Here is a 20,797-nt window from a genome sequence, read left to right on the forward strand (position 1 = left end):
CCGATACCCGTACCCTACCCGATACCCGGCTACCCGTACCCGGCCGGGTACGGGTACCCGTTTGCGACCCTGGTGCGGCCGGGTACGGGTAGACCGTGAGTCACTGGTGAGTAACTGTTTGTCACTCATTTCCCAACGTCTTGTCTCTTCTCACAATTCAAGTTCCTAGAATCAACCCACCCGCGCCTGCAACATGGCTTCATCCCAGAGGTCGCAATCAGGTACCCGATACCCGTACCCTACCCGTACCCGGCCCCGGCCGGGTACGGGTACCCGTTTGCGACCCTGGTGCGGCCGGGTACGGGTAAGGAATCAAAACCCGTTTGCGACCTCTGCTGCCCAAGCACTGGGGTAACCCAACATGCCACTTTAACAGCAGCCGCGGGCACCTCCGATCAGCACGGTGGGCTACGTACGGTGAAAAAGAAATGCGAGGCACATACACACAACAGGCTCTCATGGGAAGAAACGTCTAAGATTACATACATCGCTAAAACCTGGGGATTATCTCTTCCAACAGAGAAATCTAATCTTTAATCCAATCTTGAAGGGCACGCGTGACATATAGGCCTGACAAGGCACTGACACGCGTATATGTTGACTGATTTAGGTACGTAGGTAACACAATAAAGGTTGAATTTGTGTGCTGGAAAATGTTTATTTTCGTCTGAATTTCTGGTGACAATGTGCCAACAACAATGTTGGTACATTCCTGCTGCTTCGTCAGCATATTATTCCGTCCCTAAATAACTTGCTTCTCGGTGAGATATTTACAATTTACCTACAAACCATTTAGCAAAAGCAGATAATGTTTTTCAAAAGTTAAAATGCTGGGTGACATGGGATCAGATGGAGAGGTGTGTTTATGATTTCAAATCTCACAACTACTTACCTGCAAGAAAAGCAGGGATCGAAACTTAAACAGGAACCTTTTCAAGACAGCCCATATTTTGGAAAGGAATACATCAACCACGCAAGCTGCCGAAGAAGTTGGTATGCCACATTCATACCGATCAAGGCGGCGTACCTTTCTTAGGTGCACATTACTTCCGACTATGGACTACTGCCTTCATGCCACAAGGATTCCTTGTAAGTGTGGGTCAACATTGATGTGTTCTTCAAATGCACAACGCCGCACAGTGCATTCTGATCGGAGGACTCCGCTTTACAGCCACAAATAATCGCATCACACAATTAGGGCACTGTTCAAAGGCGCCACCAGTTACTCAAGACAGCCATCACAAGACCCAGGTTTATTAATAAAGCTTGTCTTGTGTGCCACGTGTGTATATATATATATATAGAGCCACCTCAATCAGCAGCAGGCGGCGGCTAAGTGCTGATGCGGTGGAAATCTCATCGGTGGAACGGAGCCGCACGCCCGTGCGCTCATGGCAGGCAGCAGCCACACCTCCACCAGGGCCATGCCGGGGACACCACCAAACTGGCTAAAACGTTCGACCGCTCCCAAAACACCCCCCTCACTCAAAAAACTCTGTCAAAGTGCGCACACACGCATCCCGAAAGAAATGCACCGTCCAAACGGGGCAAACAGTCGTGAGGCACTATATTAGCGCCACATACATTGTCATCATCATCACAAGTCGCTCTGTAACCACGGTGGCTTGATGAAGGCTGCCACATTGTAACCACTGCCAATTATAAGAAGCTGCAATTCACTGGAGCCATGACATGGCCCAACGGTAGCATGTTTACTGTTTGCTGCAGAGGGTTCGCGGTTCGAAGCCGGCAGGACGCCTTCGCAGTGGACGTTAAAGATTCTGCGACGTCATTCGTTTTGTGCTGGTATCATGGGTCCAAATTTGCCTAGAAAAATTATTCCCTGAAAAATAATCAATTGGGATTATACATTGCAATATCACCCTCCTGTGAAAATACTGTGGAATTTGTGTCAGTGAAACATTGCTGCTTCGTGATAGCCTTACGCAATAAATAAGAATGGCATGAATACCAAATGTAATACATTAAAAATAATGACTTTATTGCACAGGCTGCGTTACTATCATGTGCCTATTACCTCTGCTGACCCAATTGTTATCGATTCCATAAACACTATGCCCAGGTCAGCAGAAATAAAAAAAGCAACCAGAAGCAGGTGTAGAACACAGTACTTTTATCCTACCGCACTGTCTATGGTCATATTTTAAATTCCTGGAACACATCATGTGGAAATGTGAAACAGTAAATCATATTTGATCCCATTTTAGATCCCAATGAATGCATGCATGAAATAAGAGGATCTGTGCTTCTTTTGGAAGAATGTGAATGTCCGGCAAGTGAGCCCCTTGAGTGGAAAAAGTTCCATTCGATCCTCCCGCTCACTGGAATGAACGTCATGACCCTCAGCGGTGACGATAAACAGCGACCCCAACGCAGGGGGGGTCAACTCTTGAGTGATCAACAACACATCCGCTGTCGTTTTAAAAATGACCCCCCCACTTGCAAGCGCCGCAACGACAGGTGGGCCTGCAAAGAGGCAGCTTGCCAAGCGATTAACCCCGGAGCATTTATTACAAGCGCTCACTCTGAGCTCGCGTCGTCTCTCGGCTCACCTCGACATTCTAGCGTTACCACTGTTTACGGCCAGCGAGAAAATTACACGCAAAGCGATCTATTGAAGCCGACAAAGCGATGCTTTTGCAGCCTAAGCGGCTGCGTATTCTGGGAATAAACACACGAAGTGACGCTTGAAAGTTGATTCGTTGCACGGACAGAAAATTGCACGGAGCTCTGGGAGGACACGAGTTAATCTGAAGCAGTTCAGAGTGAAACATGGCACGACGAAACCGGCTGCTTCTGGTAGATTTTCAAGTTTCAAAATAAAAATAAACTGCCTAGCAATTAAATCAAGGAGATGAACCGTTATGTTGGCAAGAAAACACCACGAAAAATATGCCCCATTGCACTTTGTTAAGACTGTATTTTTAATTGTTTTCCAAATAAGGTGGAAAACAATAATTAACCCTGTCCATCTGTCTGTAACATGGGGTCACAATAGCTCTCAAAGACGATCCAAAAAGAACAAAATGTAGGAATTTACCCTATAGGAAACTGACAAAATTGAATCGAAGGGTTGCCCAAAACTTGGAAACCCAAACCAGAGAATAAAGAACTTATTTGCAAATATGAAAACATTTTCCCTGATAACTACCCGTTGTCGGTTTCCCTACAGCAAATTAAATACTTCCAAAGACACACGCATATGGGAACGCATGTGACAGAATCAATGCGTATATAAATGACGTTTCCTCACGTGTTTAGTTCACCATTTCTTTGGGATGGCTTGCAGCACACGCATGCCAAAAGCGGAATTACAGGCCCTGCGGTCTCCAGTCACGCGCCCATCGCAATGTCCGTTTTTACAAAGCGGCATTATATATTTTTTTATAATTAATCTCATTCTGGATTCTGGAAGGCGAGAGAGAAACAAACAAGACGTGTGAATGCAGGAAACCAGTGGCAACTTTGTCGCACCGAAGCAACCGCATTTGCCTCCAGTAGGCAGCTCTCACCACCACAAGGAGCTTGCGGAATTACACCCGCGTTGTGACGTTTTCTGAGAAACAGTCATGCTTTCCGACAACAGTCAGGGGGTGGAAATTATTTGGCAGCATGTAAAAAGAGGTACAATGTGCAGCTTACGCATGTCTATATAAATACATGAAGTGGCACGAGTAGGCAGTGGCAGGTTGCGCATGGCTTTCACATTCAATGTCACACTCCGTAATGTGGGAGACAAATTACTTGGTTAACTAATGATGCAATTGGTACAATTTTAGGTTTAGTAAATTATAAATTCAAGCTTAGCCTGCCCTCCAAGTGAAACAAATATACCCGTGGGTCGTATTTTTACTGATGTCTTAAACCAAAATGGCTGCGATTAGAATGTTCGTTAAAACTAGGCTCAACAATATTTTTGCCAATTTTGACCTCTCTACCAATTGAAGAACACGATTAGAATATACATCGGTTGTAAATCTGTATGTATTTGATAGAAAATAACTTATACATGGGATGCTTAATAAAATCGGTGAACTTTGATGAGTCGATGATTAATAACACGTAACATGTTGTTGCATGCCCCTATGAATTGCATTAGCACACACATCGACTTAGACACACACAGACATCGACCCACACGCACAAACACATCGACTTACACACACACACATCGACTTACACACACACACATCGACTTACACACACACACATCGACTCACACACATGTAGGACAGGCTTTATGCACTCGTATCAAATAATTTTGCTATGTTTGTTTATTAATTAATTTCGGACAAGCTGATTTATTGGACTTACATAGACTAATTAAAGAGCAAAAGTATCGCCTTTTTATGTTGGTGTTTAAAGAAAACCACATTCAGATATGTACTTGTAATTAACAGTACTTTGCTTTTAAATATGACTTTCCACTTTTCAGCTTTCTAAATAATCTATACATTCCCAATTGTATTCAAACAGATCATCTAATTAGGATGCTAGGACACAAAACAAATATAAACAAAAGCCACTGCAAGACAAAACTCTCCCAAAGCACATGAAATGTCTGCGAAACCAGATCTTGCATAACCGAGCAAGTGCGTGCGAGCGAGCGTTTGCACTCGCGTGCGTCACTTGCAATCGACTGAGCAACTCCGTAAGGAACACTGAAAACCACTCCAAGGAATGCTCTGGGATAGCAGCAAGATTTAGCACAATAGTTATAAAAAATTTACCCGTAAAAACAAAGTTTTTCACTATAAATCCTTTATATGCGTGGCGGCTAGAGTCCTCTCGTCCTCTGGCTTGAGATGTCTGCCACCTATGGGTCAGATGATTGCCTGCCACCATTAAGCAATTGGTAATTAAATATAATTTATTTTTTCCTAAAAAGTGTAAAATTTGGGAGAAAAAATTCACGAACATTAATTGTCACGCACAACGAGTCTGTGTGCAAAATGTCAGCTCGATTGGATCACGGGAAGTGGGTTAAAAAACGACCGAAAGATTTGCACGGTCGTAAGCGCGCAAGCAAGCAAGTGAACTTAATATAAAGGATTTAAAAAGGCAGAAAGCTTAAATAACTAAATGTTGAATATATGACCACAGCAATTGCAGCTCAGAAGCTTAGTCAATTAAGACTAAAACGTGTAGTGATCTACTTGTTTGGTGGTCGATTACTCCGACCACTTTTGAGTGGTGGCCCATGCCCACATCCTGCCTCCCAAAGGTGGGAAACCCCTACAAGCCACGCCCAGCATGACACATAATGCCGACACGATTACCATGCCCCACCCTCTGCTTCTTATACAGCGGCACACAAGGGAACAGAGGTGAGACTTTTCCCCCACTAGTGTCATGTAATCCGATTAGTCCGTAATTAAAAGTATAACCGGTAGTCATTGATTACTTTAAAATGTATTAAACAAGTTCTAAAGCCAAGTACTGCCTTATGACAACAGCATCGCCACCACCCGAGCACACAGCCCACAGAGCACAGTGGTGAGAAATGCCTTGCTGAAGTGTCAGATACAAGTGTGACATTTGCTTCACATTGCTGTGCTCCTTTGGTTTCAAAGTGCCAATGGTTCTGGGCACTCAAAAATGGTATTTGTGCTCAGCTAGAGGCAATATGCTTGTTGATTAAAACAGAGTTAAACTCGTGCACGTTTTGAGTAAGGGGATAAAATTACTCCAGTGGGACAAAAAATGAATTACCAATTAGATTCTCGAGCCAGGCACAATCCATGTGTAGAGGTGATACGCGCTGGGATTAAGGATCGTATGCACAGTGCGTGATGATTGGCTGTGTAGGTGGTGACGCGCGCTGACGGTGGAGGATCAGGGGTCAGCGCGGGGTCGTGGGTTACGGGGTACCGATTGGCTGTGGGCGGTGACGCGCTGAGAGAGAGTGCGTCGTGATTGGGTCATTAAGGAACGACGCTCACGTCGACGCCGCATCAGCTCCGTCCCTCGTGAGCAGGGGCTATAAAAGGGGATGCACACAGGCGTAAGGGCAGTGTGTAACCAGCGAAGAAGGAAGACGGGGATGAAGACCTAGAGCCCTGCGGTACCTAGCCCCGCTGTCCTAAGGGGACCGGGACTCTGTGTAACCCAGAGGCGAGTGTAGTGGGTGTAGCCATAGGTCTACACGAGCCGAATGTACTATGTGTAGCCAGGGCATAGGGCTTACACGAGTCGAGTGTATTGTGTAGCCAGAGGCATAGGGCTTACACGAGTCGAGTGTATTGTGTAGCCAGAGGCATAGGGTTTACACGAGTCGAGTATATTGTGTGTAGCCAGAGGCATAGGGTCTACACGAGTCCAGTGTATCGGGTGTAGCCAGAGGCCTAGAGCTTACACGAGATTAGTGGAGTGTGTCGGAGGAAGAAGAGAGACCACACGTTGTATTGTGATACCTAAAGGATTTAATAAAAGTGTGTTACCCGTCAAGAAGTTCCTGCCGTCAATTCCCATACTTCAACTGGCGTCAGAAGTGAAACGGTCCTCCAAGCATGGATACAAGGAGGAACCGTCGGACCCACGGGATTGACCACGAGGACAACCTCGACGACGCGGGCCAGCGGGCATCAGGGGGTGAGGAAGAGGAGCTGCCCACGGGGCAGGATCCACCGACGGCGCCGGTCGAGCGACGGGGGACTGACACCGTGCTTCGCGAGGCACACTCCCGTCTGGCGGAGCTGCTGCTCGCCGCCGCGTCCATCTTGGCGGAGATCAGCTCGTCGGGAGGAGCGGGGACGGCGGCCGACGTGCTACAGGATCGCCCTGCAGATTCCCGCCAAAACGATTTGGCGATTCCCGCCATTTCATCCGCTCCAACTTTTGGCGGGAACGGCCATCACCACGTGGCAGCGGTTCTCCATGCGCGGCCGCTGACGTCACCAACGCGCGCGGCGGACCGCCATCACACACCCGCCACTGGGGCCGCCATTTTACACACCGACGGGGGGGCAGAGAGGAAGCACGAGGAGGAGGACGACTTTATCCTTCAGCAGCGCCTTCCCACGTTGTCAGCATTCAAGGCGGAAGGCGGGGATTGGAGCCAATTTCAGCGCAGATTTTTGGCGCATCAAGAGATGTCCGCCTGGTCCGACGCTACGGCACTGCGGGCACTGCCTGCCATGCTGGACGACAACGCGCTCGCGGCCTTCACGTCCGCACGCAGGTCGGACCGCTCCACGCTCAAGGATGCGCTGGCTCTCATGGCCAAAGTCTACGGTCCTCCCTCGGCGTGCCGCCATCATTTCTACGCAAGACGGAAGGCGGACACGGAGACCGTGCTCGCCTACCGCACGGCGTTGCTCGCTCTCGCTGACGCCGCGTTCCCTCGTATGGACGAGGAGGGCCAAGATGCGATGGTTTTGGAGCAGCTGCTCAAGTTGGCGCAGGACCTGGGGGTCCCCATCAACACGGCCGACGACACCGATATTTCTTCATTACGGGTCGCCACGAGCATGCAAGCGCACGAGGTCCTTCAACGAAAGCAGGGGGTCGTCTGCAACGCTGCCGTGGCCGCAACTCCGGGTCCGGTTGACACCGTGCCCCAAGTCGTCAGCCCACGAGAGGACGCGTTCATCGCGGGACGAGCGGGGGACTGGAGGTCGGGGGGTCGTTCGCCTCTGCGAGCGGCCCGCAAGCTGGAGCAACCGAGATCTCCGACTACTGTCATCACCTGCTATAACTGCGGCCTTCGTGGCCACGTGGCCTCCGGTTGCCGCGCCCCACGTCAGCGCGCCATGGGACCTCGGCTGGACGACGACCAAGGCCCCAAGTCATCACTGCTAACCCCGGCAAGTCGCGGCACCTCACATGCTTGGCCCGCATACTCGACACGTATGGGTCGTCGCGTTGCGACGAGGGAGAGCCGAGTAGAGTTCGGGGATTCGGTTCGGAGAGGGGGGTTCGGCCGGGACCGGGGAGACATTAAATGGTCGGAATTGGGGCACAGAATGGTGGCTGCCTCAGCGGGTTCATCCGTCGTTACCGGATCGATTGATGGGGTCGAGGTCAGGGTGTTAGTGGACACGGGGGCATCGGCGACTATTATTTCGGATCTCATTTATAATATTCTCCCGGTACAATGTCGTCCGCTTCTTCCGGTGGATGTGCCATTTTACGCCGCAAACGGGGGATCGTTGGGCATTATCGGTCAGATTAGGGCGTCCATTTGCATTGGTGATATCAAATTGTCGGGACCCGTTTTCGTTTCATCTTCCCTGGCGGTTCCTTGCCTATTGGGCACTGATTTTTTGGCGAAAATGCCCATCAAAATTCTCATTGATCAGCGTTGCATTGAACTACCATCGGGTCGCCGTATTTCATTTTTGACGAGCCCTAATGTAATTCGGACGGCGTGCGCTACCATTCAGGCGTTAGCAACACAGACCGTGCACGTGCCCCCGGGTTCACAAATGTTGATTCCCCTCCGGTTACGGAAGCCATGGGGGAAGGAGGCCTCGGAACAGGCCATGCTTTTGGGTCCTTCTAATAGGGCTGTTGGAGGTCTCGATTTATCGGTGGCTCACACTTTGGTTGGGGCAGACAGGGATCCGTTTGTCATGGTTTTAAACGCTGGGGCGCGGCCGGCCGTCATTCAGCAGGGCACCGTGCTGGCTCACGCGGCACGGGTCCCTGCGGAGGAGAGGCTGGTTGCGCAGGCTGATCCGAGCCCCACGAATAGCGTACCATCAAAGGAGGACCTAGATTGGATTGATATGCTGTGCGCGGACTCTGACGATTTGTCAGCGCTACAGTTGGGTGCGTTGCGCGGGTTGCTGATTGAATTTTCGGATGTCTTCAGTAAACATAAGTATGATATCGGATGCACGGACCTGCTACGCCACCACATTGAAACGGGCGATGCGGCACCGGTCAGGCAAAATCCCTTCCGACTGAGTCCTGCTGAGAAGGAACATGTTCAGTCGGCAGTTAACGATATGCTGGAAGCCGACATTATTTCGCCTTCTTCCAGTCCTTGGGGAGCACCTATTGTGCTCGTTAAAAAGCAGGACGGGTCCCTGCGATTTTGCGTCGATTTCCGCCGCCTGAATAAGATCTCGGTGGCCGACGCGTATCCGCTCCCCAGGATGGACGAGTCTCTCGACGCATTGTCCGGTGCGCGATACTTTTCGACTCTTGATTTATTGTCCGGATTTTGGCAGTTGCCACTCGACGAGGAGTCTAAGCCTAAGACTGCATTCCGGACTCCAGGGGGCCTGTTTCAGTTTAACCGGTTACCCATGGGACTTCACTCCTCTCCTGCGACGTTTCAGCGTCTTATGGAATTGGTTTTGTCGGGCTTGCAGTGGGAGACGTGCCTCATTTACCTTGACGATGTCATTGTTTTCGGTAAAACGTTCGAAGAACACCTCCAGCGATTGAGAGGGGTGTTCTTGCGAATGCGATCGGCTAAATTAAAGTTTAAACCGGCCAAATGCCATCTTTTTCGTAAATCCGTGAGGTACTTGGGTCACATTGTCGACTCTTCGGGGATTTCTACCGATCCTGCGAAGACGGACTGTGTCAGTTCGTGGCCGACGCCCACGTCAGTGTCAGACGTGCGCAGTTTCATCGGTTTTGCTTCGTATTATCGCCGATTCGTTGAGCACTTCGCCACCATTGCAAAGCCCTTGCACGCTCTAACGGCAAAAGGAGTGAAGTTCCGGTGGAGACCGGAGGAGGAGGCTGCATTCTGCTCCCTCCGGGACGCCTTGGTAAGGGCCCCACCCTTGTGCTATCCAGACTTTGAGAGTCCCTTCTTGCTAGACACGGATGCTAGCAACACGGGCATTGGGGGAGTGCTGTCCCAAGTCGTTGGAGGGGTCGAACGGGTGGTCGCCTATGGTAGCAGGGTGTTGTCGCCGGCAGAGCAGCGCTACTGCGTCACCCGTCGTGAACTACTTGCCATTGTTTTTTTTGTACAACAATTCAGGCCATATCTCTATGGTCGTCATTTCACGGTCCGGACGGACCATGCGGCGCTCCAGTATTCATTACGGGTTGCCCAGCCCTCGGGCCAATTGTCGCGGTGGTTGGAAGTCCTCCAGGACTATCAGTTCACGACTACGTACCGTAAAGGGTTGCGACACACGAATGCCGATGCCCTGTCGCGGTTGTTGCCTTGTCACAAATGTGCGTGCTTATCGGGATCGGCGCGCTGTAAACCTCCGGTTACGGAAGGTAGGGAGGCGTTGGTTGCGACCGCGAGCACACCAATTGGGGATGGTCCCGCTACCCCAGGGGGTCAGGACTCGCTGCTCTCACTGTCGTTGATTGAGTGGGGCCGTCTCCAAATGGCGGACAGCTCCCTGCTGGCATTGCGCCGAAAGACGGAGGGTTCCGAAGGTAGCCACGACCGAACTGGCTCCTACGAGCTTAAGCAGGGCCTGTTGATGAGATGGGACAGTTTGTCCCGGCGGCATGCGATTGTGGTGCCTTCTGCTGTGAGGGGGAAGGTTGTCTTGGCCGCACACGAACGCCTCTTGCATTTGGGAGTTAACAAAACGCTTGCCCTGCTTCAGCGTGACTATTATTGGCCGGGAATGGGGGGTGACGTGGTGAATATTCTGAAGGGTTGTGTTGAGTGCGCCAGACGGAAACCACCGCCCGTGGCAGCTAATCCACCGCTGCAATCTATTCAGGTCTCGCGCACTAACGAGCTCGTTGCACTCGATATTCTGGGGCCCTTTCCGGTCACGCCTAGGGGTAATAAGTACCTGTTGGTGGGGGTCGAATATTTTACCCGGTGGCCTATGGCGTGGCCACTCGCCAACCAGTCGGCGGCGGCTGTGACGGACGCCTTTGTCCAGGGCTACGTCCTGGACAAGGGGGCTCCCGAACGCTTGCTGACTGACCAAGGGAAAAATTTTTCGAGTAAATTACTGCAGGAGGTGTGCGACCTGTTGGGTACCAAAAAGGTGCGTACCTCCCCGTACCACCCGCAGACGGACGGGATGGTGGAGAGGCTTAACAGGACATTGACCTCTATGCTGTGCCAGCAGGTGTGTGAGTCGCATGTTGATTGGGACCTGCAGGTCCCTGGGGTCCTTGCCGCGTATAGAATGGCCCCCCATGCAGCTACGGGGTTTTCCCCGTTTTTTCTAATGTACGGTCGGGAAGCCGACCCGCCCATGGAAACGCAGCTGGGTCTGCCCGCACCACGAACTAATTCTAAATTGGCAGAGCATATTAAATTTAATATTCATAAACTGACAGAGGCAAGGGAGGCCGCACGGCTTAATTCGCGGGCTCGCCAAATTGCGAACGAGCGGTTGCGGGCACGGAAGGTGTCCGTGCACAATTGGGAACCAGGTGACAAGGCCTGGCTGCATTGCCCTCAGGCACCTTTGGCCACGTCGCCTAAATTGTTGAAGCCGTGGCGGGGACCCGTGGAGGTCGTGCGGGTGGCACGCCCCCAGTGCGTTCAGATAAAATGGGGGAAACGCCGTTGGTACGTCCACCCCTCCCGACTGAAACCGTTCTCGCCTCCGTATGGCCTCCCCTTGTGTCGTGAGGGCCGAGCATGTGACGTGACCGACGACCCTGAGGGGGAATTGTCCTTGCCTGCTCCTCACATGTCTCCGCCTGATCCGCTCCCAGGTGTCTCGGAACTGACTGCTGCCGACCACCGGCGGCCGGATCTTCACGGCGGGGCCGGTCCTTCCAGGCCCGACCCGTGCCGTCTAGAGCTGCCGGAGACACCGGACGGTCGCCAACGTCCCGTTCCATACGACGGACCGGCCAGACGGACTCGCGCTAGGTCGCGCTACTTTGTGTAACCTACCACGTGCGGAGTCGAGGCAGCCGGAGCGCCTCGGCACTGCGTGGGTCACAGTGACACTTGGCGCGTTCGTTTTACGGTGTTCGCTTTTATTGTGTTGTTCGTCGGGCTGTATATTGCTTCATATTTAAGGTTGTGTTATGTTGTTGTTGTTGTGTTACGGGGCACACTGGGATGTGGAGTTCTTTATTACTGCGTTGCGTTATGTTGTGTTGTAGGTTAACAGCCGGGCCGGCTGCAAGCTATGTGGGAGGGGGTGATGTAGAGGTGATACGCGCTGGGATTAAGGATCGTATGCACAGTGCGTGATGATTGGCTGTGTAGGTGGTGACGCGCGCTGACGGTGGAGGATCAGGGGTCAGCGCGGGGTCGTGGGTTACGGGGTACCGATTGGCTGTGGGCGGTGACGCGCTGAGAGAGAGTGCGTCGTGATTGGGTCATTAAGGAACGACGCTCACGTCGACGCCGCATCAGCTCCGTCCCTCGTGAGCAGGGGCTATAAAAGGGGATGCACACAGGCGTAAGGGCAGTGTGTAACCAGCGAAGAAGGAAGACGGGGATGAAGACCTAGAGCCCTGCGGTACCTAGCCCCGCTGTCCTAAGGGGACCGGGACTCTGTGTAACCCAGAGGCGAGTGTAGTGGGTGTAGCCATAGGTCTACACGAGCCGAATGTACTATGTGTAGCCAGGGCATAAGGCTTACACGAGTCGAGTGTATTGTGTAGCCAGAGGCATAGGGCTTACACGAGTCGAGTGTATTGTGTAGCCAGAGGCATAGGGTTTACACGAGTCGAGTATATTGTGTGTAGCCAGAGGCATAGGGTCTACACGAGTCCAGTGTATCGGGTGTAGCCAGAGGCCTAGAGCTTACACGAGATTAGTGGAGTGTGTCGGAGGAAGAAGAGAGACCACACGTTGTATTGTGATACCTAAAGGATTTAATAAAAGTGTGTTACCCGTCAAGAAGTTCCTGCCGTCAATTCCCATACTTCACATGCACCAGGGCTCTTTGGGCAAACTGCAACTGGATATGCTAGCAAGGCAGCATAATACCCAGCAGCTTAATTCTGACAGTCCCTCTTGCTTGTTTAATCATTAAGGGGTATCATTTTGAAACAATACAATTTGGTGGATTTTTCAACATGCGTTAAGCTTATAGAAGATATATGTTTTTGTACCTTATATATCACACACAAAATGCAGATACATTACCAAAATGTAATATCAACTTTCAGATGTCTCCCCTGCTAAAATAAGCATTGGTGGTCTTCAGCCAGTAGTGGAATTCCACATTTCAAATAACTTAAACATAACACACATTAAAAATTATCATGTAAAATGTTGTTCCATGTAAAGGAATTATTGTAATAAAAAAATAAACTTGATCTTTAGAAATGCAATACTCTCAACACACAAAACTCAAATGAGCAGATGGAAGACATTACATTTAACATATGGATCATTCCGTTTTCAAAGGACCTGAAGAAATTTATAAAGCAAATAAAGGTAATCACTATTACCCCCTCTTAGAAGATACCCTCAAATACAACTTTTGCTGAGAGTTTGATGGTAACATGCGCGTTTGCGTGTGTACTTGCTGAATGAGCACACTCGTACCCAGACTCGCACAAGCAACACATTGTCTTCCTTTGTGTTGTCACTGACCAAAAACGACTGGAAAGAAAATGTCCCGGTTTTGTGGCATAAAGAAGAGACAGAGCTGTGAAAGAATGCAGACACTTTTGGCACAAGATAGAGCACTCACTGTGACATCAGCGAACAGACAAGAATCAAGACAGCTACGATTACTCACCCAGGCAAGGCACTCGTGTGATACGACCACCCTTAAGACCCTATTCCTTGTGACAAGCGGACTGGCCAACATAACTTCAGCACCGGCAATCCCAAGCGCAGAGTCTGGTCGCTTAAATTGTTAGCCACGGACTGACATTGCGATTTCACCCAAGCCCCTTTGAACGAACGCCCAAACATGTGACAGGCAAAAAAAAACCGCCAAATATTTTCTTCTTGAAAGATTTGAGCCGATTCCAAGGGTAGCTTGGGCAAAAAAAAATGGGTCATACTGATTATGCAATAGCTTTTCTGCTCAATTTTCAAAGCGAACAAATGAAGCAATTACCAGCATGTAAAGTCACTCCTCGCTTAACGTCGGTCTGTTTAACATCGTTTCACAACAAATTCGTTGATGAAACACTGCCCCATGTGTGCATTTCAAATCGCAGGTTGAAGGTGTGGAGCATAAATGTGGGATCATAGATGTACATTGATACATTGGATTTTGCTACAACTGCCCCTCAACAGACTATAACAGTCAAGCAACAGCCAATAACAGCCTATCACACCTATTTTTTGTGAAAACATATACCAGAGGTTGTGATGTAGACCGCTTGTGTTGCGATCGAAACGTTGTAGTTTAGTTATGTAATTTTTATTAATTTGAACCTATCTACGAGACTTTACCGAAAGACCCAATGAATATACAATGTATGGTATTTGTATGTGTAAGTAAATACTTTAATGCAATATTCTGATTTTAACAACACAAGATATTCCAATGAAATTAAGAATTAAATTACGTTCATGCAATTGCTCAACCTGCCTTCATGATGTGTTTGTTTCTGTGTGGACCAAAATACAGGTTTGCTAAGGGTCTCCCAGCTGCAATGGTAAGGTTAGCTATGCCAATGTATTATTAATCAGGGAACATGCACTTTTCAACCCGGTGCAGAATATTGGAAATATTGATGTGGCACAATGGATGTAATATGGGGGAGTAGAAATTACTGAACATCAAGAGTATTAACAAGAAATAAAAAAAGTAACACAAATAAAATAACTATGAGTGATAATCTTACTTGTCATACTAATGTGCCGTCACAAATAACACCTGAGCCATTCTGTCTACAGGAAAGTAACTCATACTGACGCCTACCTAAAACCTGATTCCCATCACCGACCATCCCATAAGAATTCCCTCATCAAAACGCTACACCATAGAGCTCAATGTATCTCCAACCAGTGAACTTAAACACGTACACCGAGCACTCAAGGCGAATAGATATTCTGACGACACAATCCGCAAAGGCATCACCCCAACCGTGAGGAAGGAGCCGTCTGAGGATACAGTCAAAACCATCACCTTGCCATACACGGCAGTGGTAACCAAAAAGATTTCCAAAATCATGAACAAACACAAGATCCATGTCCGATTTAACACAGTACATAAAATTCGTGATCTGATCCCATCTGTGAAGGACAAGATACCTGACATGCAATATTCCGGTGTCGACAAACTAAGCTGTATCTGCGGCAGCAGTTACATTGGGGAAACTAAGCGACATGTCTTGGACCGTGTTCGTGAACATAAGGAAGATTTGAAACATGGTAGGACCAATACTTCTGCAGTGGCTGATCATTATTTTAATGCGGCTAGCTCACGTGAAATTGATTTCTCTAAGACAATAGTACTTTGCAAGCCTACTGGCTATCAACAAAGATTCGTTCATGAAGCCATCCATATATACAGACACAGAGACAATTTCAACCGAAAGGAGGGTTATAGACTCCGCAATCATTGGAAGGATGTCATCAACCACTTTGGGTCATGACTTGACTTGTGTTTTCTTGTCAATCAACCTCCGCCATCAGCAGTGTGGTGTGTGGAGCAAGGTGCAGGGATTTCTTGGCAGCCCTTTGTTGCAATGGCATTGCTGCTGCATTGGCATTGCTGCACCACCCATGCTCCTGGTGCTGCTGATACACGTGGGCTATGCCCATCCCCAAACCTTTATAAACAATTTGCCTTTACAGGCTACCTCCTTTGCCTGATGACGACCGCATGTGTTGCGATCGAAGTGTCGTGATATTTGTATTCACTTTGTTTATTTTTTTCTATCTACGTGACTTTACCGAAAGAACCAAAGAATACGATAACAACAGCAGATCGTTTTCCCACCTTTTAAGTGAAGGTATGGTATGGTTACGGTATTATCAGTGAAACACACGCAAACATCCAACACAATTGTGGCGATCTAAATGTAACATTTATATCTTTATTGGGCTTCATAAATGCAATGTTAACTCGTGACAAATATCACATCCAATAAGTCGAAATAAATGTAAACATTGATAAAGTCTTCAAATGTGTTCACAAGTGTGGTACTGTATTTAAAGATTTAGTACAAAAGACTAAAAAAAGACCAAAAGACTAACAGTGCAATATTTGCCTTTCATCTTACAATATACCTGCTTTTTGAATGCACCAAATACATCGAAGGATTAAGATTTTTTTAAACGTCACTGCAGTCCCTTAACAATTCAAGTAGTATTCTGTGATGCATGGAAAAACGTACATTCCTACTTAAATCCGTATGTGTTATGAAAAAACAGAGGGGATAAAACGAGAAAGTAAATGTTTGAAACTTTACAGACTGACAAATAGGAAGATAAATTATGTTCCAAATCGGCCTTGTGTAAACACAAAAATCGATGGTAAAATATTTTTAGATTTTTCTCCACTATCTATATATGCACCACTATCTATATATGCACATAATGCACATACAAATGACATTTGTGCCTGGGTGGGTCAGAGCACTGAATCTGCACTGCAGGGATCCTGGGTTCGAATCCGGGTGGCCACACTTCACTAAATTTGGTTTCTTATGTGTAGTGAGCTAATGGTCTTAGCCAAGTCACCAAATACAACGCAAAAAATATTATAGCATTTTTTTACTTAATTGTGCAATCATGGCAGTTCTGCAAAAAAAAAAAATTCTGTTCGATTGTCACACTACAAGTATGTCCAAAGAAATGCATGTGGGAAATTTCAGTGCATTTGATGGGATCTCAGATGCAGTTCTGAACGGACAGTCTCATGCCATGCCATTGATAGCACAATTACATTTCGATTTAAAGCTTTCGTGACTGCAGGGATTCATCTTCTTGGCGTCTGGTGTTCATTCAGACGCTGTCTTTTCGACATCCCTGTTCTTCACCTGAGGACGGCTGCTTGCGTTGTGGCCGAAACGTCGTGAGAAGTGTATTTTATTATGTTTTATTTTTATTATTTTATTATTTCCCTTCTACGTGACTTTACCGAAAGAACCAAGAAGAGCACAATTACACTTACAACAGGGAAAAGGCAAAAACATCGAAGACCTACTTTACCAAGTAACTAATACAGTATAAACATTATATTATTGTGTAAGGTAATATGTTGTGGAGATGAATGGCCAGTGGAGATCTGCTAGCCACGAGAGGGCTTCAGGAGAGTTTGTGTAGTTTTGCTATTAGTCCGTTGAAGGAGCGCAGACTACAGTGGTTTATCATATGGGCCATAGTTTGGGTTGCATTGCCGCAGTCGTAATGCGGCTTCATAAAGTGAAATTATCTTCTTGGTTCTTTCGGTAAAGTCACGTAGAAGGGAAATAATAAAATAATACAAATAAAACATAATAAAATAATTCTCACGACGTTACGGCCACTTCATTCAGACGCTGTCTCCCCGACAGACCTGGTCTTCACCTGAGGACGGCTGCTTGCGTTGTGGCTGAAACGTCGTGAGAATTATTCTATTATGTTTTATTTTTCTTATTTTATTATTTCCCTTCTACGTGACTTTACCGAAAGAACCAAGAAGATGATTCCCTGCAGTCACGAAAGCTTTAAATCGAAAGTGAAATTAACCGAGTAACCACCAAATATACACACCAATTAATTTTTAAATAGAATTTTCTCTGCCATTTTGTACACGACACTGCCTTCTACAACAACCTGTACTAAACCAGCAGGTAGCATGGTTAAATAATCCCCAAGACCTGCAGAAATGGATTGAGATGGCAAAGTCTGTACATGGTTATGTGAAATAAATTATAAAATTAATATTTTTCAAGCCACGCTACACAAATATGACGTTCTTCATTTCCTCTTAAGAAGTGACAGAAACATACATATTGGTTTTACTTTTACCTGAACAATTGGTGGCTGACATGTAAATTGAGTACTGCACACAAACGTGTATCTGTGCTCAAACAGCATTGGGCAGCAGACCCGATGAGCCAGAAGTAAAAACATTCTACATTTCTCAGATGAAAAACCAGCTTATACATGCGGCAATGAATCAACTGTGGTCACATTAATAGTGACATTAAGAGGTTCTAGAACAGGGGTCGGCAACCAAAATAACAAGAAGAGCCATTTCTTTCCAATTCGGTACAAAATTCAGTATTTCAAGAGCCGCAATGCATCTGAGTACATGTACTCATCGTCAAGAAGCAGCCCGTAAAGAGCCGCATGCGGCTCCGGAGCCGTAGGTTGCCGACCCCTATTCTAGAGCAATAGCATCGTCAGCCAATATTGATGTAACCAACGTAGTATATTACAGAATCAGAATCTTTATTTATACTGGAGGAATACGATGAGCTATAAAGTTCCTTTCCACAGATGTGTACAGGGGCACACGTTGCTAAGCAGGTATATGATTCACTGTTACATTACGTTTATGGCTTTGTTTTGGTGATTTCGAAAAAGTGTTTTTTGTTTGGCCATGTTAGTTTGTTGTAGTATGGAGTTAGACTGATGGCTTTAATCTAAGTTGTCTTGTGGTTGTTGTTGTTGTTTTACTTGTATCTCACTGGGATTTTTGCACACAGCGTTGATGTACGGTGCTTTTTATGGAAGATTTTGCTGTTTTTCCTGGATTTTTCTGTTTGCGCATAGTCACTTTAAGATGTTTTTCTTGTTCATGTTTTTTGTTTGTTGCGGTTGCACCCGATTCAGGAACCGAATGGCTCACAGGGCTATACCTAATAAATGAAACTTAAAACTAAAAAAAATGATGGCCAGAGGTCAAGAATGACGTCGGGAGTGGCAGAAGAAAGAGGGCCCACGCCCAAGAGGACATCCCAACCGTGGCCATCGAGAGATACAAACTCGCGTGCAGGTTGCTTGCTCGGTGAATTGTTGTTGCACTGCAGGGCCGCTACGGATGACGACGTAGGGAGGCCCTTCATCCAGCAGTGGATTGAACATGGCTGATGATTATGCTGACGATGCTTATGAGTGATTTGAGCGTGGCCAGGATTGTAACTACTAAGTCTAATTACTCCTGACCAGACAACACAACGGTCCGCCCTCATGTATCCCATTGCAGCTAGTTTATTTAGCAAGTCAATTCGCTTATAACAAGTGACATACATTGTATCATCAAGTGCAGCGTGTAAACGACCGATGGTATAAATAAATGTACACGTTACAGTAATATAGCATGCATGTCTGTCATATATAGACCAAACATCCATAAAAATCATACAACAAACTACTAGAATCCTTGCCCAATTTATCCAAAAACCTTACCTCACAAAATCTAAGTACTCTATATCAACAAATAAACGGAACGTAGAGTATGGTGCCATTCACACGAATTATAGAAATCCCAACTAAAAATTTAGTTTAAAAAATCGTTAAAACGATCACAAACCTGTCAAACCCTTATCATCGCCTTGCTTATTACAGACCAATGCAGACCTTCTTGGCCACCCCGTGCCTTTAAACATCTCAACGTTCATCCTAAAACAAAGCCCCATCACAAGGACAGAAACACAGACAGACCCAAAAAATACCTTGTCCGTGTTGAAACGAATACACGCGCCCTATGAGCCCGAAAACTAAAATGTCCCTCTTCAAGAACACGGATTAAACCGCATGGGTCGACACGGCACGATCATAAATCGTCTCACAAAAGTGCGAACTCAAAGAAGCCTCAGATTGTGGCTCACCACCACCACCACCGCCGCCAATGTTGACAAAACAAGGGGGAGAAGCCCACCCACCACCCACCCACCCACAACATCCCGCAACGCTGGGGGTGACGGGGGGGGGTCGGCGCGCCTTACCCGACAACCGCGTCGCCAACGCCGCGCCACCGGGGCGCCCTGGGCTGGTGGCTCGCCGCCTTCCTGTGGAACAGCTTGTGGAAGAGAGTAGGAGCCATGGTCAACGCGAGCCCGACTCCTCTACCCGCGTCGTCGTCGTCAACGCCGCCGCCGCCGATGCAGCCGCCGCCTCTGCGCGCTCCATCCCCGCGCGCGTGACCCGCGCCGTCTCCTCGCGCTCCCATTGGTCGCCGACGCGCCCGGACGTTAGCGCGTACGAAGTGGACGCGGCCTTCTCATTGGTTAAGAGCCGCCCCCACCCCAACGCCCCCCCTCCACGTCCCCCTTCCACACCCCTCCCCCCCACTAAGCTTTACCGCACGCGCGCGCGCTCTCTGAGTCTCATTGGTTGAGAGGGGGCGGGCCAGCTTTCTTCCAGGCCACGCCCATCACCATCCTGGCCCCGCCCCCAACAGCTCACAGCGACCCTCTCTCATTGGTTGCTTGGGTTCGTCTCGCGCTCGTCCCCCGCCCTCCCTCCCTCCATCCCTCCCCCCCTCGCTTCCTGGCTGTTGCCACGCTCGCGCCCTCTGATTGGTTGGTTTTCAGACTCATCAGAATATTTATAAGTGGAGTGGAGGTGGAGGAATCCGATGAGCTATAAAGCTTTTTGTTCACATGTTCCAGTAGAGATATGGGGTCAGAACGTTACAAAAATAATTTTAAAAAACAGGAGTGCAAAGTGTAGGAAAAGTAAACAAAGCACTTAAGAAAACAAATGAAATTAAACTTTTTTTTAAAAATCTTACCAGGTAAAGCCCACTGAACTTCTAACTTATTTTTAAGAAGCGACATAGCCACAATTGATAGCTCAACAAAGTGGCTTATCACGTGAAAATATATAGCAGCAAAATAATTATCTAAATCAGTGGTTCTTGACCTTTACTATAACAATGCACCCCTTTGGTTTTCAATCGTAAAAAAATGTCTAATGTTAATAGATACATCATAATAATTACATTTATATAGCGCTTTTATTCAAAGATCTGACAGCGCTGTGCAGAACACAGCAACAGCAGACACTCAG

General features: G+C 47.8%; 1 protein-coding gene across 1 annotated transcript in view; it reads right to left on the minus strand.

Moving 5' to 3' along the window:
* LOC133354551 (folliculin-interacting protein 2-like) overlaps positions 1-19,955 on the minus strand; it is a 74,055-nt gene extending 54,100 nt beyond the window's left edge. The window contains exon 1 of the mRNA XM_061571469.1: positions 19,732-19,955. Coding sequence (XP_061427453.1) covers positions 19,732-19,955 — 224 coding nt within the window. The remainder of the gene's footprint in view (positions 1-19,731) is intronic.
* Between the last annotated feature and the right edge of the window lie 842 nt (positions 19,956-20,797).

The sequence above is a fragment of the Lethenteron reissneri genome, chromosome 47 (genome assembly GCF_015708825.2).
Source record: "Lethenteron reissneri isolate LAM-NWPU_2019-01 chromosome 47, ASM1570882v1, whole genome shotgun sequence".
Classification (NCBI taxonomy): domain Eukaryota; kingdom Metazoa; phylum Chordata; class Hyperoartia; order Petromyzontiformes; family Petromyzontidae; genus Lethenteron; species Lethenteron reissneri.